Source organism: Lagenorhynchus albirostris, chromosome 11 (assembly GCF_949774975.1).
Source record: "Lagenorhynchus albirostris chromosome 11, mLagAlb1.1, whole genome shotgun sequence".
NCBI lineage: Eukaryota > Metazoa > Chordata > Mammalia > Artiodactyla > Delphinidae > Lagenorhynchus > Lagenorhynchus albirostris.
Window position 1 is genome coordinate 100,597,135 of NC_083105.1, and position 20,336 is coordinate 100,617,470.

General features: G+C 61.4%; 1 protein-coding gene across 3 annotated transcripts in view; it reads left to right on the forward strand.

The window, feature by feature from the left end:
* Positions 1-20,336, forward strand: part of TSPAN11 (tetraspanin 11) — a 64,356-nt gene that overhangs the window by 40,525 nt on the left and 3,495 nt on the right. For 2 of the 3 annotated variants that reach the window (XM_060165602.1, XM_060165601.1), the window contains exons 4-7: positions 12,339-12,413; positions 13,477-13,581; positions 16,174-16,332; positions 16,657-16,743. In XM_060165602.1, the coding sequence (XP_060021585.1) occupies positions 12,339-12,413; positions 13,477-13,581; positions 16,174-16,332; positions 16,657-16,743 (426 nt within the window). Of the gene's footprint in view, positions 1-12,338; positions 12,414-13,476; positions 13,582-16,173; positions 16,333-16,656; positions 16,744-16,891; positions 16,984-20,336 lie in introns of all 3 variants that reach the window. The other variant, XM_060165600.1, reaches the window with a different exon arrangement.

Sequence of the window (20,336 nt, forward strand, 5' to 3'; positions counted from 1 at the left end):
ATGGGCTTGGTTCACGGAGCGCCCCCTTCCTCTAAAAGCAGCCCTGCAGAGTCACAAGCGTCGTAACCTCTGTGCCAGGCCATTCTAAACGCTCAGGCGTGTTAGTTCCTTTGATCCTCATGCCAGCCCCACGTTTTGGAGGCGAGGAAGGGGGGGTTAGAGAGGTTAAGCCATCAGGTCTGGGTCACACTGCTGGCGGGTGGCCGTCCCCGGGCCCCTGCTCCCGCCCGCCGCTCAGCACAGCCTCTAGAAGGTGCCGTTCACCCCCAGGTGAGAAAGCTGGCCTGGGAGACATGGGGCCAGCGCGGGCCGGGGCTGCCTTGTGTTGCTGCTCTGTTAGAATCACCTCCGCGTCACCTGGGGAGCCCAAGCGTGCTGGAGGGAAGCCGAGCGGGACAGCGAGTGCAGAGACACCGTCTCCCGAGTCTGTGGACACCTGCGCAGAGCAGCTGCCCTCAGAAGTCTGGGGGTGCAAGAGTGACTCCCGCGGGGCCCAGCTAGGCCCCAGGGCAGGAGACGGGGTGGGGTGGAACCCTAGAAGCCCTTGCCCTCATTATAGTGCAGAAATAACTGTGCACGGTCAGAACTCATCCAGGCTAGAAGGGAACCCAAGGGCCATCGAGTCCAACACTCCATCCAAGGGGCTGCAGGACCCCGGGGAGAGTGGGGGTCACCCAGATGTTAATGGGGGCACTCAGCGTCAGTGGCCATTTTGGAGGCTGTCAAACCATAAGCTCTTTTCCCCTTGGCGTCTCGGAGGCCAGAGGGGAGCCGAGGGGTCTGTAATTGGCCGCTGTCTGCCCGCCCAGCCTCCCCTTCCTACACGATCCATCCACGAGACGTGTCCCGCCATCCAGGCCGAGCCATTATGAAAACACGTCTCCAGCCTCCGCAGTCGCAGCCTGACCGTCACTTGGCCTGGGGACCACCCCTGTGCCCGGGGCCGGGCAGAGACCGTGCGAAGACCTAGGAAGCCCAGGGGCTCGGTCTGGCCTGTGGGCCGGGAGCACACCTCTTGCTCCAGGCTTCTGAACTTCAGAGGGTCGACAAACAGGTGGGCCTGCTTGTCTCCCTGGGCCTGGAGGCGGGGCTGGGGGGCGCAGGGGCTGCTGGACAGGCAGGTGTGAGATGCCGTCCTTCCTCCCAGCCCCACTTGACCCTCCTGCCCGTGTTCACTTCTATCCCGCCCAGAACTGATGAGTTCTCTGCCCCGACATCACTAACCAGACACATCAGAGAGGCGCTAACTTGAAAGTGAGGTCAGGAGAAAGCGCGTGTGTGGACACACACACACAGCCACCCGCCGCCAGCAGCGTGGGGATAAGGGCTGACAGACAGCAAAGCTCGAAGCCTCGCATCTTCTTCCTTTGCTTTTCCCCGCCCGACCCCTGAAAGAACCAAAGACAGACCAGGTCCGAGGACAGAGCACAGGTGAGGGGGCGGATCCTGAGAAACCCACATCCTGGCCCATGGGCCTCTGAATTACTGAGCATTTGAATGTTTAAGCCAGGAGGACGGCTGGAAGACTTCTCTTGGGTTAACGCAAAGTAGGAATTTTAAAACCCATGCTCCCGTTTAGAGGCACGAGGGATACTTAAGTCAGTCTAAAAGTGTTCTGTGGTTCCTGGAGCTTCTTCCTTCCTGGTCTCGCTTCTTTCTTCCCCCTTCGTGTCTAACTTCCTTTTGAAATCTTTCATCAGCTAAATGGACAAATGCAGTGAGGGTAGCTCTATACAAAGCGCTCCCTAAAGAGGAAAAGGGACGATGAAAGACCAGGCATCTGAATGATGGGCGTCCACCTTGCATTAGGACGAGGGAGGGGCTTGACATCAAAAGTTCCCTGAGAGCTGCCTGGTGAGGGCGGTCCAGCTCCCTTGGGCCCCCGGGGCTGGCGTCCGTCCTGGCCCAAGCCCCTCCCCCAGCACATCTGCAGTCCCTCAGACTCACTTTCTCAAGAAGCAAATGTTCATCGGGGATAGGAATAGCACATCTTCGCCGGTGCTGAAATGATGACCAGCGCGGAGCCAGAAATCTGCAAGGGGGAAAGGGAACAGGGTTTAAATTATTCACACCAGATCTTCTTTTTTAGCAGGCTGCATGAGAGAGCCAGATAATTCAGGCCATCTCAGCCCGAGGCCGATGACCAGCACAGATGTCACCCTGATCCAAAGAAAGGGATATTTGTAGCGTTTGGAATATGGGCTCTGAACACTTTTGTATCTTCAGCCAAATGAAGGTTAGGATAGAAGGTTCAGGCTCGACTGGTCTTTGTCAGGGGTTCTTTTCTATTTAGGGGATGGACTCAAAGGAGGGAGTTGTAGAAACAGTTTCTGAAAATGAGGGGCCCCCGAGTTGCAACACTTGCATCAGATACATCCAGACTTGGATAACCAAAGGAGGAAGGACTGCGGCTGAAAAAGCAGTTCGTAGTGCATCCTGCCTGGCCTGCTCCGGGACCTCTGGGACGTCACCCGGCCACTCCCGGCCACCGTGGTATCCCCATCCCCATCCCCATTCAGGGGTGAGGAGTGAGGAGGGGAACGAGGCAGTATTTTAGCTCTAAGGAAACGAGTCACCACATTATATAAAGATCATAAAGTGTGGCTATAATTATCACTTGCATCACCATCACCAGCTCCTTTGAGAAGAAGCCTAAATAAATGGAGTTATTCTTAGGCCGTGACTCCCAGGGTCCTCACAGCTTGCGGGACACTGTGTAGAGGCAGGGGATGCAGGCGGCGTGGAGGGTGCCTGGGTCCCCTCGCCCAGGCCTTGGACCATGTCCTCCCCGGGCTGGTTCCTCACCCACATGTTACTTTGCCGGGGCCCTACCAGCCACCCAGCCAGCTGGTCACAGCCTACTCTGACCTTTGAGTCACTGCCCACGTGCGTCAAAGGAATGGGTCCTGCAGCCAAGGCCTGGGGAGCCCCAGCTCCGCCCCGTCGGAGGAGAGGACCTCTCCTCATCCGCTTGGCGTGGGCAGGAGGATCCTCGCCAGGCTCCTGGGGAAGCAGGTACAGATAACCTCAAGAGCCATCCTGGAGACGCTGCACGAGAGCCCCGCGGTCACGCAGCCCCTCTCCCAGCAGGCGCCTGGCGCACCTAGGCGGGAGGGGCCCTGGGCTGCACGTGGCTGCCTTGTAGATGTGGCCCCTTCCTCTCAAGGCCCCGCAGATCCTTCCCCTCAGCCTCCTTCTTGCTGGCCTTACTTGGGTCAGGGGCTGTGCAGAAAGGGCTGCCAGGCGGCTGATGAGTGAACTCCCCACCCTCTCCTCAGCCACAGAGAAACAGACTTGCCTGAGGTCATGTGGCCCTCACCCCGGCTCGGTCCAGGCCCTTCCGCTGTCCCAGCTGGCATGGTCCCCTTTTCCTGGACGCCTCCAACGCAGGGAGTGGGCACGCACCTTCTCGTGACTCGGGGCCCGTCGTTGGCATCCCAGATGTAAAGGGAAGCAGGGAGGTGAGAACTGGGGACAAGTTACCCAGCTGCCTGCCACCTGGTCCACTGGGAAGTGGAGGGCAGGCTGCAGGGCGCTGCGGGGTGCAGGGGTCGGCTGTGCACCAAGGAAGTGCTTCGGCTGGGTTGGAGATGAGTCTAACTCAGCTATGTGTGAGTGGGTGACCACCCCGCAGTGGGGGCCGAGCAGGTGTCGGAGCAGACTGACCTCGGAGAGGCAGCGTGTGTGTGGGTGCCTGTGTCTGTACGGTGCGTTGCAGGAGGGCAGGGATGGTTGGTAAACGGCATCTATTTGCGTCCCAAACCCCGGAGTTGATTGAGGGAGTATCCTCTGCCTTTCCATCATTCGGCTTCCTGCTTCCTTTCCTCAGCAGAGTCTGGGTTTAACCACGTCCCCGGGAGGGGACGTGCTCTGGTCCCTGTCACCTAGCTGGGCACAGTCATCGCCCTGATCACTGAGCCCTTCAACCGAGGAGATCCTCAGAGCAGGTGATCTGGACAGCAGATAGTCCTTCAACAAACGTTTAGAGGCCCCGGGTGTATGCAGACGTTTTTCCTTCCCAGTATCATTTCACTCCTTTTTACGTTAACGTTAAAACAAACCCTATGCCACAGGCACGTGCCCAGCAAGGAAGGCCTGGCGAGGGCTGGCAGCTGGGGAGGGCTGACCCGGAGAGGAGAGGCTCCCCTCCCGGCCCCCGTGTAGGCAGCTGGCAAGGTGGTTGAGAGCAGTGAGTGTCGCCGCTCTACTCTGACGAGACTCCTGGAAGGACGTGGCTGGCGGGGGCAGGTGGGCACCTCCCCCGCTTTGCTTTGGCCCTGCAGAGCCGGCCTCAGCTCCTGTCCGCCAGCATGAGCCAGGGGTGCAGGCTCTCGGCAGTGGTGGCAGTGCATCACAGACTTGGGCTGCAGGCCCCCTCCGCCACTGGGGCAGGACGGGAGTGGCGGCTGGGCAGCTGTCTGGACATGCTGCCCTCATGTCGGGCCCCGGCACTGGCCTTGGGGCACGGGGTGCCCTCTTCCATCTCACCGTACTTCACACGGAGGCTTTAGAGGTGCTTAAAATCAATGGAGCATAAGAGCAGGAAACAGAGAGATGGCAGTCAAATGTCATCTTTATTCCTAGTGAAGCTGATGGGAGTGTGTGTCTTCACACCTGTGTCCAGAAGCCTTAGCAACTCCAGCTCTGGGGAGACATGCGTACATGCCTAAGAAGGGTATCACTCAACCCACCGTGTGGTGGCGAGCAGAGAATGTGGCATCCGGAGGACAGACTGGCCCCAAGGGGAGGGAGGCAGGCCCGCTAGCCAAGCAGATTGGAGTAGCCGTGAGTAAGGATGGGGGGAGAATCCGGGTGTCCTTCTAGATGTCCCTGCAGGGAGGCGGGAGGCCAGGACAGAGGAGGCTTGGCCCTGACTGCACAGACCGATGCAGCTGTGGCACCAAGACATTCTTCCCATCTTAGCCCCACATTTTATGCAGACGGCCCAGAGAGGGTGAGGGACTCCCCCAGGGTCACACAGCATCCTGTCCCAGAGGCCAGACTCCCAGGCCAGGGCGCCTCGTGTGACATCACTCTCTTCTCTGACCAGCACCCTTCACGGCTCAAGACCCACCTTTTCCTGGGCTGCAGCAGATGTAACTGATCCCCGCCTGCTTGTAGGAGCAAATCTTCTACAAGGGCAGTTTTTACAGCCAGCTACCTTCCGCCACCTTCTCTCCAGTCTTCCGCAGCTCACGCTCCAAGTTACAGTGATGGGCCTGCCTAATTCATCCGCCTCAACAAGCATTTCCAGCACATTCCAGACTTCCTGCCCTTCTGGGCACAAGGCAGGGCGGGCAGGGTGGGCAGGGGAGAGGACGCGGAGGGACTAAAACCCCGTCTTGGCTTGGAGGCTGGTGGGGAATACGAGACGCCTGTATGAAAGGACAGAGGACCGTGTGGGTGGGTGACATTCCCGTTTGGCTTGATCAGAGCCCCCGGCCTCTCTGAGCCCCCAGACTTTTCCTAACCTCCAGGCTCGGCAGGAACGCTACTCAGCCTCCCTTTCCCCCAGTAGCCAACTCTGTCCTAGAACGACCACTGCTGGGGACACCGGCACCCATCCCACCCTGGGGTACCTGCCACCTGCTTCGTGCTACCCCAGCCCTTTGCACAATCTCATCTGTGCCGGCGTGAGCACAGGTGCCCGCAGGCTATATGACATCTCTCCAGGGCCCGTGAGCAGTCAGCCCCAAGGAACACCCAGGCCCTTTCAGGGGACTCGCAGGAGGCAGCAGTGGGTGACCTCCCCCCTCCCGAGCCCAAATCCATCAGGCGGTGGCATCCCCCAAGTCCCTGGGCCCCTTACGTCCAGGGGAGCCCGCTCCTGTCCCCCCAGCCAGGCGCTGCCATCCCTCCTGACCCTGCTCTCTCCCCCCACACAGCCGAACTCCTAGCAGTCCTAGCCTGAAGTCCAGTGGATGCCTGGCTTTGGCTTGTGGTTCTGGAAATGTGTTCTCCTCCTGCGACCCCCACAGTATGACCTTGGGACCCCCAACATTTTGGCTCGGGCATTGGATGGCCTCAGCTGCATCCTCTAGATGTGTCCCTCGAAAGCCTCCTGCCTCCGCACGGCCAATCTGCTCCCTCCTCTGCCCTCTTCCAACTGCCCCTCCCTCTGTGGACCGGCTCTCCTCTCCCCAGCCCTGGTCGTCTTCTCCGCTCCCAGCCCCTTGGGCCAGCACACAATACTGTATCAGCATCAGACACGGGCCAGAGCACACCCTGGCATCCTTTAGAGCAGCCCAGAGCTGAAGTCGCCGTGGCTGGACGGCCTGGGCCGGGAGCCCTGGGCTGGGCCAGGAGGATAGAGGTCACCTTCATCCTTCCAGCAGTGACATCTTGTTACTGGAATGGCTCAAGGCTCCAAGGCTCTTTTCTGCACGAACGGGCAGGCAGCTGCGCCCTGAGCCCTGACAGCCTCCAGCCGGCGGTTAATTACCAGAAAATCACGCGCCCTGAGGTCACTGCCGTTTAAGCATCTGGCCCCTCACTGCCGTTTAAGCATCTGGCCCCGCCTTTTCCGGTCCGGCCTCTCTGGCTGCTCTGAGCTCCCGGACCCTCCCACGGCTGTGATCAGCTCACACAGCCAGGGCGGGCAGGCTGGTCTTCTCCCCGTGACTCTGTCTCGGCTGCAGCCTGACTCTCCTGTCTCACTACCTCCCTGAGAGTAGGCCGGCGTCCCCCCGCCCCAGCCCCGCCTGCCTGGACACAGCCTGGTTTCCATCGCTAATCATGCAGAATGCAGAGCGGACAGAGAAGAGCTTCGGCCAAGCTCCCTTCTTTGTGGTAGAATCAATCCCGTGGAGAAATTCCGGAAGTCCAGTGGTGTAAAGTTCTTAAAAGTTACGTCAAGGAAGGCGCCAGCTGGGCCAGGCTGTCTGGTCTCGTGGGTCCCAGGAACCATGTCCCGGCTTGGCCCCGTGCAGGGTCAATCCACCTGAAGACTCACCTTCTAATTAATCACCGTAATGTCACGATGAGGAATATTTCCGCATGCGTCCTGCGCAGCCTCTTATTAAAGAAAGTATCGGTTTGGTTCAGAGAGTCCTGTGCTGTCTCAGCTTCGTTTGGGATCTGTAGCTTTAGAAAATATCCAAGTTTGCTTCCAGTTCAAACTGTTCCATTAGAGAATGAAAGGGGAAAAAAAAAACAACTTTGGTAGGTGGTACCGGGGTGGAGGTGAATGTTTGGGTCCCGTTCTGTGCTTACCAGGCTGGTCCCTTCTGTGTCTGGGGTCCAGTCTGGTGTGTTTGGAAGTGGCGTGTCCTTATGGAGGGCTCTGGGGGCAGAGGCTACAAGAGGTTTCTTTGGAATTCTCACTGCTGGTTTCTATCCGACCAGGATTCCGGTGGTCGATTCTGGAAGGACTGGGGATGGGGCCGAGTGTGAGGCCGGCTGCTCGCAAAGCTCAGGGGGGCTTGAGGGTCAGGGGGGTGTAGGCGTGGGGTGGGCTCCTTTCACCCCGCGGTACACAGGGGCAGGGCAGAGCAGGTGGGCACACGGGGATCAAAGCCAATACACTCCCGGGAGCAGGACAGGCGTGAGGCCCGTGAGTCAGACAGGGGTCAGAAGGAAGGGTGAGGGCCGCAGGGTCGCAGTCAGGACCTGGGCGTGCGGCGCGCACCCAGGAAGCCAGGGGAGCTCGTGGAGGACCTCTTGGCTCCAGGAGCGCTTTGTGGAGGCCTTGACCAAGCTCACACTTGACGGCTGTCGGCTGCACAGCACAGACGTGCTCGGAGCAGCGAACACCGGGGGGGCCCGCAGAGACCAAGGTGCAGCCCTGTGTGCCCTCTCGGGGTGTAGCCCAGCTGTGCGGCCCCCAGACTCTCAAACGGTCAGGCCGGGCTGAGTAAAGCGAAGGGGACAGACGTGGGCGTTAGAGCTGCGGCGGTGAGCCCAGCACAGGCGTGAAGGCACAGGGCCCTTTGCTGGGGGCCAGGGAAGCTGCCTGGTTGGTGCTGAGGGCTGGAGGCTGCATGGGGGCCGGAGAGAGACCCTCCTGCGCCTGGGTTTCCCCTCTGTCTCTTGTCACCACCTGACACCCGGCATCCACCTAACCTGCCCCCCAGCCACGCTGTGAGCTCAGCCAGCCCGCCCGTCAGCCATCAGGGTGATCCAGCGTGTGAGCACACAGCCCTGCAGCCAGAATCCCTGGGTCCAGTTCCAGACTCAACCACGTGCCGGCCACGTGGCCTCGGCCAGGCTGTGGCCTCGCCACACACGTGTGTGGTGCTGGCGCCCGCAGAGCACTGTGATGAGAAGGGCCGTGCAGGGAGCACCCGGGTGGATAAGGCACTGGTTCTCCCAGGAGGGCTGATCTGGGGCTTTCAGGAGTATTTCGGTGGAGGGGATGCTGTCCACTGCCCCCACTGTAGAAGACCTGCCTTTCCTCTGTGCCTGAGAAGGCAGCACCCCCTGCGTTGGGTTATCACCTGCTAAGCCACAGGCCAGGAATTCTGGTGGTCTCTTGGGAATGGTGGGCTCAGGGTCCAGTACGTCCAGACTTATACTGAAACATGACTTCTCCACATTACTCACAGGGGATCTGAGAACTTTCTATTGACTTTTGTTCAATCATTCCCAACCCACACCAGACCGAGTTGAAAGGGGCTGGACTGCAGCTCCAGAGCCTCTGCAGGCTTCCCAGAATCAAGCGTTATCCACAGACCTCAACAGCCTGCCTCCGCCCAGGGGCCCGCCCGGGGACCCCAGGCACAGCCAGGCTAGCAGCTTCCTCTCTGCACCCCGGGTGCTGGCATGCCCGCAGCTGAAGCCTCGTGGGCCTCCCTGATCCTTCCTCGAGTCGGGGGGAGCAACTTCCTGCCCCAAAGTTGCCCTCCAAGGCAGGTACGGGGTAAAGCCCCTCCCCTGCTTCTGTCCGTGTTGTTTCAGGCTTCTCAGGAACCGCAGAACCTTCCTGAGACCTTTTCTGTCATGTCTCCAATAGTGCATACGGGCACATATACAAATCAAGCCCCAGCGTCCGCCTTAGAACCTGAAGGTAAATGTGTAAGTCAGAGTTTCTCGGCGGCCTTGGCACTGGCCTTGACATTTGGGCCGGATCGTCTTTGCCACGGGGCCTGCCCTGTGACGGTGGGAGGCTTGGCCGTGTCCCCACGGCCTGCACCCACTAGGTGCCGGTAGCACTCCTTCCCCGACTTATGACAACAAAAAATGGCTCCAGACGTTGCCAGACGTGCCCTGGGGGCAAAATCGTGCCAGGCGGAGAACCACTGGTATAAATTAAATGGAAGTAACAATTCCGCGCCACCCACGGGTCAGCAGAGGATTAAGCTGCTGCCCCCAGGCGTGGGCTGCGAGCTCCGGCCAGTCCCCCGTCTCACAGGCACGCTTAGTAAGAAGCGCACTTGCAGATCTTAATCCAGGGCTGCTGTCCGAGCATCTAGACCCAGCTGGGCACCAGGCCCTGCGGAAGAGCCGGAGGAGGCTGAGACAGGGTGCCTGTTCCCCAGAAGCTCACGGTCATCCTGGAGAGACGGCGCAGTAGCACCAGAAGCAGGCTCCTGGGAGCAGTGGGTGGAGTTACGTCCCTCACCCCGCGGAGGCCACGCCCACGCCCGGGGCTGGGATGAGGGGCGGAAGGCAGGCAGGGTGGGCCCGGGGTCTAGCCCAGGGGAGGAGAAGAGCTGGAGTTCTTGTCGGGACACGAGGCGGGTGAAGCGCTGCAGGCATGTGGCTGGGACCCGAGGGCGGGCTCGTGGAGGCCGTGGCGGAGCTGCGTGAGGAACTCCAGGCAGGGGCACAGGGCAGAGGCGCGGAGGCTGGGGGGCTGGGCCTGCATTCAGACAGCCCCCTGCACCGTGGGGCGAGATGATTTGGCTGGACCCGGGGCATCAGGGGAGGCTTGGTGGAGGGCAAGGCGGAGGGCAGAGGCGAGGCGTGTCAGAGCTCAGGGCGCCACATGGCAGAGCCCTCCAGCCCGGCCCCGGTGCCCAGGCTCCAGCCGGCCAGCTCCAGAAGCCAGGCTGCCAGGATCCCAGGGAGTGGGGACTGTCACCCCGAGCTATGAGTCAGGGCCTCCCCCGCGCAGGTGAGTCACACACCTGCAGCCCTCCTGCCGCTGGAGCTACTGCCTGGAACCAGTGCCCGTGCCCACCGACCACCCAGCCGTCCTGTCCCTGGCACCCGCCCTCCGTCCTGCAGAGCCCAGCCCGGCCCTGACCCCCCTCACAGAGGCATCTTTACGGCCGGCCGGAGCTCCTGGGTGGGAGGGAGCGTCACAGCCTCTCGGGACCGCCCTTCTCCTCCTGACGACTCCGGCAGGTCGGGTAGTCTGTTTGATGCCTGCTGATGCGTCAGAACAGTTTTGAGGGGCTGGCAGGTATTCATTTAGCCTGCCATCATGTCAGGATGTGGCTGGGTCGCCCTCCGTTCCCATCCACCCTCTTCCCCAGCCTGGCTTCGACAGCACCTGTGGCAGCAACGTCGTCCCCAGAGCAGCGTGACACTGCCACGTCTCCAGGACCACCCTCCCACGTGACCCGCAGCTGGAGGGGTGATGGAGAGGAGCCTCGGCCCCCGCTGCCCTACCCCGGCGCGGCCGGCATGGGCGTGCGGCGCGCACCCAGGAAGCCAGGGGAGCAACTGGCGGTCACTGCGCGTAGGGAGGAGAGCGGCTTCGGTGCCGGGCGGGCAGGGGAAGTGGAGGGGCCGCCGTGTCAGAGGAGCTGCAGGCCGGGCATGTGCCCCTGGATGGGGACGGACAGAGCTCGGGCACGCAGGCTCTCCTGGTGCAGCGCTGAGCCTGGGCTTGGAGGGAAGGGGACCAGGGACCTCCACTGTGCTCTTGCCTCAGGCCCGACAGATGATTAGGGCCAGCGGTCGCCACTCCTGCAGAGACTGGGAACGCTTCCCCACATCCCCGCTTCCCCACCACTAGCAGCTCTGATGCTGGGAGGGATGGGGCCCAGTAAGATGGGGGCGGGGGCACGGGATTCACTTAACTTGAGAGGAAGCCTGGCTCTTGGGTGGAAAGTTCCTTCTCTGTGCCGGCTCCCCCGTGGGCTGGGAGGTGTCCAGGCCAAGCCTGCAGACCCATGGACAGGCATCCCTGGGAACTGGCCCCACAATCCCCGCCCTGCCACTGTCTCCTTCCATCTGTATCCGCTCCTGCCCTCCTTCCTTTCCCTACCTGACAGGCCCTGAAGTTTCAGAGCTCGCCCCCAGCCTCAGCCTTCCCTGGAACCCAGTGATCCAGTGACCAGGGGCTGCGGCCCTGGCGTGGCCAGCCAGGCCCTGGCGTGGCCAGCCAGGTGGGCGGCCCTGGGGGGAAGGAGGCGGCACCAGCCAGTGCTCAGGGGGAGGGGCTGAGCGGCCCCAGAGGGCCCGCTTGCAGCCAACAGTACCTCCCTCCTCTTCCTCCCCTTCTTCCTCTCCCCCGCCCTCATCTCCATCCTCCCTCAGCTCCCTCTCCCTGTCCCCTCCCAGCCACGTGGGCCTGGCATGCATCTCCGACCCTTGGCTCCTGTAAGAGCATCCCAGGACCAAGCAGTGACACCAGGTGGGAGTGGGAGAGGGATGCAGGCCCATCCTCCTGCCGGTCACAGCCGGGTGCACAGCCTGGAAGCCAGCCAGCAGGGCTGTGACACATGTGCGGAGCGGTGGTGAGGGGAATTTAGAGCCCCTGCAGGGCTTTGAAGGCTGTGCCTTTCCCAGGATCTGTGCTTTGCTGTTCCCCAGGCTTGGCTGTAGCTGCCCAGCCAGCATCAACACGCTAAGCCTCACCGGCTCTCCCCACTCCCTGAACTGCAGCCCCCCCACCCCCGGAGCTCTCTGCACCCTCCAGGCTTCCCATGCTCTCCCCTCCACCTGGCATGTGCTTCCCACTTCCTTCACCTGGCATCTCATCCTCAGACATGCCACTCAGGTGCCACCTCCTCCAGGAAGCCCTCTCTGACTGCCCTCCCCAACCTGGGGCCTCCTATAGTTTCTAGGGCCTGCCCCATAATAGCATTTATAACACAACGTTGTAGTCACTTACTTATCTGTCCCTTCCACCAATAATTGAGGCCAATAATTGCCTTACTCAACGATACCTGGCATACAGTAGGTGTTTAATAAACATTGGGTGGGTGGACGGATTAATGAACTGACAGCAGACCGGTGCATGAAGGGTGGAGGGGGGAACTCCAGGCCAGCAGCCGGGAGAGGCGGGTGTCCAGACCCCCGTCCAGGGCTGCTGGGAAGAGTAGGAAGAAGCTGTGAGTGATGGGAGCCCCCCTCAGCTTTGGGGAAGCATTTGTCAGAGGTCCTGAAGGGCCGGCTGCCTGCCCAGGCTTGACCCGGCCGTGACCACCTTCTCTCCTCGCTCCTAGTATTTCTGCCTGTTGCTGGCGATCTTCCTTGTTGAGCTGGTGGCGGGGGTCCTGGCCCACGTGTACTACCAGAGGGTGAGTGAAGCGTCCTCCTCGTACTTTCCCCGTCGGCTCTCCAAGGAGGGACAGCACGGGGAGGGGTGCATGGGGCTGGGGAAGCAGCGACATGCAGGTGGTCCTGGGCCTCACCCGCCTGCCTTGGCCAAGGATGCCACTGTCAGGTACCCTCCCACTGGGTGCTCAGTGACTCAAGGGTGATATTCGGCTGGTAGAGACAGATGACTGCACTGTCCTTTCACGCCAGCGCCCATACGACTGATGGATGTCCTCAAGATAACGATTGTAAATATTTTTAATATCACCTCAAAATGAAAATCAACAGATACAGCCCTCCATATTCAGGGGTTCCGGGTGCACAGATTCAACCAATCATAGATCAAACATATTTGGAAAAAAATTCCAGAAAGTTCTAAAAGGAAAAACTTGAATCTGCTGTGCACAACTTTTTTTTTGGGGGGGGGGGCGGGGGTGGTGGGAGGGGGGCTGTGCTGCGTGGCTTGCGGGATCTTAGTTCCCCGCCCGACCAGGCATTGAGCCCTGGCCCACGGCAGTGAAAGCACCGTGCACAACTATTTACGTAACCTTTACGCTGTATTTACAACTATTTACTATTTACGCAGCCAGCGTTTACATTGCATTAGGTGTTATCAGTAATCTAGAGGTGACTTAAAGTATACGGAAGGATGCGCGTAGGTTATATGCAAATACTGCGCCATCTTATCATACACAGGGGACTTGAGCTTCTGCAGAAGATCAGTGCTAGTCCTGGAACCACCCCCCAGGTACCGAGGGACGACTGTATTTAAAGGCACCCAGTGCCTAGCCTCCCCCGTGCCCCCACCAGCCTTGAGCTCTGGGGCCCCACCTGTCTCCCAGCTCAGCCCATCACACTCCACCTAACGCAGGCCCCCAGCCTTCGCAACACCATCTCTAGGGACCCCGCCTCCCGCCCGGGGTCCCAGTTCACTGTGTGGGAGGCCTCGGCCATAGCAACATTCAAGTTCAAGGAGCTCTAGAGTAGTGGGGGCGGGTCCGTGGGTGGTTCTGCTGACGTACCTTTCCTCTCCACCCTCCTTAGCTGAGCGAGGAGCTGAGGCAGCACTTGACCCGGACCCTGGCCCAGAACTACAGGCAGCCCGGCGCTGCGGAGATCACAGCCTCCGTAGACCGTCTACAGCAGGACGTAAGCACCTGCCCTGCGGGCCCAAAGGCCACGCAGACATGGGTTCCCATCCTGACTCTGTCCCTTCCCGTCTGTGTGACCCTGGGCGAGTCACTCAGCTTCTCTGAGCCTCACAGGGCGTGGGAGCATTAACTACGCCCATAGGTAGAAGTCCCTCCCACCACGAAATTACTTCCTGAATCCTGGTTCCTTCTTTCCTCCTCCTCTGCCCTCCCCTCTGGGTGCCTGGTGGGCAGGAAGCTGGCGGTACCAGGATTCGGCTGAGGCCCCAGAAGGGTGAACTGTGACAGGCAGAGGCGTCTGAGCAAAGCCGCTGTAAGAATTACCCAGTTGCAAGCCATCGGGCAGAACTAGGGGCACAGAAGAGCGGTCTCTCCTTTCCAAGAAGAGGCCCAGCAGATCCCCGCAGTGAGGCCCACAGTCCTGCCAGAGGTTGGGCGGGGCAAGTGGACCTCAGACCGATATGGCAGCCACTGGCCACACGTGGCTCCTTACACCTAAACGTAAACCTCAGGCCCTCGCTCACACTCACCACATCTCACTGCCCGGTGGCCACGCGTGTCTAGTGGCCACCAAGGTGGACCGCACAGGTACAGGGCATTTCCACGTTCCAGAAAACTCTGTTGGATGCTGCAGCTTGCAATCTTGGGGGTTTCGTGTTGGAGAATTTGAGACAATGCTCCCCGCCTGCCCTGGTGCCCCTGCTCCCTGCCATCCATGCCACCCTCACCCTGTGGGCCCTGTGCCATCCTGCGTCTGCAGTCCCACCCTGGGCCTGGGGCCGTGGCCTTTTTGCCGGGACCCCAGGCAAGTAGAGGGGGAAGAGACTGGGGGACCCTGAGCTCCGGCTGTGTCTTAGTTCAGTAGGGCGAGGCACCTGCCCCATTTCCCCGAGACTGGCCCAGCTCCCAGGGGCTCTCTTGTCCTCCAATGTAGTGGCGAAGGGCAGCCCTGTCCCCAAGGTGCACACACACCCGGCTGGGCAGCCCCGTCCAGCTCCGTCTGCACTTGGCAGGCCTCCCACATAGGAAGTGTGCTGGGTCGCTGCCCTGGGGCCTCTCTCAGGAAGCCCGACACCCCACAGGCCACCGCGGCGCAGGTGAGGCTGGGGGACCCTGACATGGAGAGCGGGGCCGGGGAGGCCAGCTGGGCTTGCCGGGGGGAGAGGACAGGAGGGCACAGTCTAAGCAGAGGGGGCCAGCTCTGCAGTGCCGCCCCGCGGGCACCAGAGCACATGGACTCGGGTTCCCACACATGCCAGGAACACCTAGAACACCCTCACAGGGACCCGAGGGACATGGGGCCCGGCCCGCATCTTGGGCCTAAGGACACTGAACCCTGAGAGGCAGCGTCTGGGCTCCGGGCCGCACCACAGGCCTGTGTTCACGCACGTATGGTGACCACAGGGGGCCCCTCGCTAACTGCCTCCTCTGTACTGGGCTCGTGGCCAAGTGCTTTACGTGACCCGCCGCTTTCAGGCCTCACAGCAGCCCTCGTGGAGGTACCTGGCCATCCCCATGTTACCGGGGGCAAAACTGAAGCCAGGGGGGCTAAGCGACCTGTGCAGGTGGCATACGAGGACAGTCCCGCGGGATTCCCAGCACACGCCATGCTGTTCCCTGCTGTCTGTGCTGTTCCCTGCCGCCTGTCCTCGGGCTCCTCTGCTGCCCTACGGGGCCTCCTTGGCCCTTTGCCCACGTGAGCACCTCTGTCCCTCCTACTAAGTGATAGTCAGTGACAAGCTTGGGAAAGCCAGGAGCTTCTTACTCAAGTTCAGGCCCAGGGCCTAGCTTCACTCTTGGCACACAGCAGGTGCCTAATAAATGCTTCTTAACTGGACTAAATGTACCTCCACCCCACACACCAGAGAGCCTCACAACAGCCGTGTTCTGTGGCTCCTACAGGGACTTGAGTCTCAGTCCCCTAACTCGGGGTGCAGGAAATAAACCGTGTCCAGCTGTCCGGCTCCCCTGAGGCCCGGGCTGGTGCTCCCCACGCCCCAGAGCCGTGTGGAAGACCCTGGTCTTGTTCAGCCCCTCTGCCCGGCACTGAGCTGGCTGTGTGTGGCCTCTGGGACACCTCTGTGTCCTGCAGGTCTAGGGGATCTGAGGCTTCGAGGCCTGGATGGGGGGCATCTGAGCCTCTGGGAAGGCTGCGACCCTGTGCCGGTGGGGGGTTGTCCTACCTCCCTGGATGACCAGGAAAGCACCCCCTGGTGGTTTGGTGCTGCCCTGGGCCTGCATGCAGTGGTACACGGCCCCACTCCCTGGGGGACCCACTGGCATCCATCTCCCCACATCTTCTCCCAGACCCTCCCTGCCCCAGGGACACCCAGCGCAATCTCCTTAAAGGACGTGGATGAACAAAAAAGGTGGTGATCGGTGTTCCTGCCACCGGCTCTCCACCCGCCCGAAGAGGAGGGCCCCGCAGAGCCAGCCTCCCGCTCCAAAGAGGGGAAGGGAAGAAATCTCGGAAGCAAGGAGGGATTGGATTAAGATTGAAGACTGTCCTGCGGCCCCGTAGGCGAGGGGCTGGAGGGCCCCGCCCCTCCCCCGGGCGGGTCCTCACCTGCAGCCCCGTCTCTCGCTCCAGTTCAGATGCTGCGGAAGCAACAGCTCAGCCGACTGGCAGCACAGCACGTACATTCTGTCTCCAGAGGCCGAGGGCCGCCGGGTGCCCGACAGCTGCTGCAAGACCGTGGTGGCGCGCTGCGGCCAGCGGGCACACCCCTCCAACATCTACAAGGTGGAGGTAAGTGCCCGTCCTGCCGGGGCAGGCGGGCGGCCCGGAAAGGCTCGAGATGGGCCGGGTGGAGATCATACTCACCGGCCACGACACGGCGGTGGGCCTTCCAAGGTCCCCACGAAGCCTGGGGGTGGCAGCCGCTCCTGGGAGGTTCGGGGACATCGTGGCACGCCCCTGGGCCACCTGAGAAGCCCACGGGCACTTGAAAGGCTGGACCCGGCCCTTTAAGTGTCTGGCCTCCCTGAGCTGGGTGGGCGTAGCCCCCCAGCCAGCCCTCCCTCCCCATCCTCACACACCTCTGGGTGTGTGACCTGCCTTACTACCTTCCAGGGAGGCTGTATCACCAAGCTGGAGCAGTTCCTGGCCGACCACCTGCTGCTCATGGGGGCGGTGGGCATCGGGGTGGCCTGCCTGCAGGTGAGCTGGAGCAGGGATTCGGGTGCGGGGGGCAGTGTCTGGAACTCTGAAGCCCTCTCTCGCTAGCTGAGGTCGCAGATCCTGGCCCTCTGCCCACCCTTGCCCCGCCTGCCCCCTCCTCCCCCATCCCCTCCTCTTCCCTCTGCAGCCGAGAAAACATGAAGGAAAATACCCGGGCCTTGGGGCCACCTTGAACTTGTCAGGCACAGAGACCTGGGAGGAGTGGGAGTGTGGGCTCAGGTATGTGCATGCACTCTGTGTGTGCACGCGGGGGTGTGTGTGCACAGCCTGCTGGGGTCCGAGTGGGTCCATCGGTGTGTCTGCATGAACCTGGGTGTACGTGGTCGGGGCCGGATGCACATATGTGTTTAGGCGGGCTGTGCATACGTGTATATTCTCATGCATGGACACGCGCTCATTCCTCTGTGTGTGCGTGTGCGCGTGTGTGTGATGCACGTGTGCGTGCCCTGGAGGTATGTACACCCGGCTCTGTGCTCTGAGGATGCGCGATGCCTTTTGCTCCGTTTCACCACTCCACACCCCTCCCCCGGCCACCACCCAGGAGTCTAGTTGCGGGTGCAGCCGCAGTTCCTCGTTTGTAAAAAGGAGCTGATGGGTGACTAGAGGGGATGGGCATCGAGCACATACATCACTCAGCTCATCGCTGGGCAGACAGCAGACACTCAGAAAATGGTACCCACCACCGTTTCATTGTTTCTACGTGAGCACAGCGTCTCTCAAAAGAGCCGAGTTGTCTCCTGCCCCCCTCACCCACACTCAGGTGCAGGCGCAGCGAGCCGGGGGCGGCAGGTGGGGGGCACTCACACGGCCCTTTCGCACCGCCCAGGCAGGCCTTCCGCTCGGTGCGCTGACCCCCGGGGGGCCGCAAGCCGGAGCCGGGGGAGGGATGCTCTGCACTGCGGCTCCTACTCTGCCGAGCTTCCCGGACACCTGTTGCCGACTTCAGGTGTTGGGGGCCTGCTCTGCGGACGCTGACCGGACCTGGGCCGCACTCTCCGTCCTTTTCCTCCTGACCTCTGTTCTCAAAAGCGTGAAGCTGAAGATGAAGCAGTGAGGCCAAGGGCAGGGAGCGGGCTGACCGCTGAGCCTGAGGTCAGGGTGGGACACGTCCAGCTGTAGGAGTAACGCTGAGGAGGCCGGGTCACCAGGTCGAGGGCAGGTGCCCGCAGCCCCCCGTTGACCCCCACCAAGGGCGGCTCATCCTCCACAGCGCCCTGTGGGACAGTGCTTATGCGCCGGAGAGAGTGTCACCGGGCCACCTCCCCAGCCCATTTTCTCCGTCCGTTCTGCTGCGGCGGCCGAGCCTCGGGGCTCCAGCGCCCCCTGCCGGCTGGCTCTGGAGCTACCACCCAGCCTCGAGGAGGGGCTCAAACCAGGCCAGCCCCCCCCCCCCCCCCCCCCGGGCTGCCATCCTCCACCAGGCACCTAGCACCTTCCCCACACCCGCCCAGCCTGGCGCTTCGGAGACCCCCAGGCCCTGGAGATACAAGGCCAAGATGTCATGCCCCCCTGTCCTCAGGAACAGGGGAAGTCTTGCCTGGAGTCAGAGGCCCCCGTGGTAGACGGAGCCCCCCTTCTGTGTGATCTGGGGAGCCACCCTCCCTCCTGAGCCTCAGTTTCTTTACCTGGAAAATGGAGGAGTCTGATGTCTGCAAGCCTTTTTTAAGCAGCAGCGATCTCTCATCCTGGAAGTCTTGCACAGGAACCCAGTTATTCAACGTGAAGCCAGAGCTGATGCGATGGAGGAGTCGGGAGATGAGGCCTGGCGTGAGAGCCCTCAGGAAGCACTTGGCCCCCCCGCGATTTTCCAACTTTCTGGGAAGGCTCCCGCCTCAGTGAGACGGAGGTGCTGCCGCTTCTTGGGACGTTAGGTAGATGTCTCATGAATACTCTGAAGACCAAGCAGGAAGCAACGACAAACGACGAACGTAGCAAAGCTGATTCCAGCCAGACGTCGCGTGCGCCTCCAGGGCGCGTGGACCAGGCACTGGTCTGCCTGCAGAGATGCTGGCAGGCTGGATGGCCAGGGTGCGAGGGGGGACGGGCCTCCTGGAGCCTCTGAGGGCTGCACGTTGAGGTCACCTGGCAAGCTTTAAAACGCCCCGGGCCTAGGCTGCACCCCCAGAGCAATTAAATAACGCCATCTGGGGCTGGCAGCTGGGCAGCTGTGTGCTTGCAAAGCTCCCTGGTGGGTCCAGCGTGCAGCCGGGAGGAGACACGTGAGAAGGAGCCCTGGGGGCCTGAAGTCAGCAGTGGGAGAGATCAGGAGCTGGGGGACAGGGCCGCACCCTCACGGTCCTTAACCCCCCAGACAGTCCTGAGGGGGGCGGGCAGGGGCCGGAGGACAGACAGAAACGGGAAGGGGAATTTACAGGGAGCCCGACTGGAGAACTTTCAAAGAACTGGAGCCAGCCGGCAGCGTCCCTGAAGAGCGCAGAGCGCTCCTGGCTGTAGCTTGGGACAGCGGTTGGGGGCTGGTGGGGACACTGAAGGACAGAGGTCCCGCACCTGCCAGGCTGTGCACCTGTCGCTTTCAGCAAGAGCTGGCAGGGCCCCCCCACCCTCCCGTCTTGTGTGACTCCGTACACTGGATTTCCAGACCCGCAAGGTGCCCCAAATCGTAGGCTTGTAGTCCGGGAAAAACTCGAAGATTCTCTAGGCGGGTGTGTCAACCCTGGACACGCAGTAGAATCAGGTTTAAAAACTACCCCTGCTCAGGCTCCATCCGCACACATCCTGGCTGTTGGTCTGGGGCGAGACCTGCGCACGGGTGTTTTCTAAATCCCTCCAGGTGATCCCCGTGTGTGCTCGGGGCTGAGAACACGGCCCCACCTATTCACGTCCCTCTGGGGCCCCAGGCCAGGACCCAGCTCCACCCTCGCGGCCCCTTCCGTGGGTGCGCTTTGGAGCCTGTCCACGCTGAGGTCACTTTGGAAGCTAATTGTCAGCGTATTCTGGCCAGGAAGCTTCTATCTAAAAAGGACACAGTGGCTCAGCCCCTTTTCCGACCGTCCTCTTCACACACAGAATCCGGGAGCCTCCGTCTCAGGGGCAGGGTGGGCAGAGGAGGGGGAGGGTGAGCACTCTTTGTCAGCTTTGTAACGGGAGCTGCTGTGTGCCAGGCGCCCTGCCCAGTGCCAGGCCACACCAGCCAGCAGCACGTGGTCCCCTCCGCTAGGGGCTCTCACTCTAGGGGAGGAGACACAGAGAACACAGGAGCCACGCACACAGTGTGAGCCCTGGGGTTTGGGGAGCACATAGGAGACCTGAACCATCATGGGCAATCAGGGAAGGCTTCCTGGAGGAAGTGATATATAATTAAGCCTTGAAGGAGTTTGACAGAAGCAGAAGGGGGAAGCATGCCAGGATGAGGGGACTACACGTGCAAAGCCCTGGATGGCTGGGTGATGGGGGAGGTTTATCCTGAGGGCCCTGGGGAGCCTCTCACAGGCTCAGGGTGCAGAAGGGGCTGGGTGCCGTGGTGTTGGTCTTGTCATACTGAGTTTCAAAGAATCTCACTGGGAAGGCTCTGGACCTATGTACGGTCTGGATGTTTTCCTATTGATAGAGGG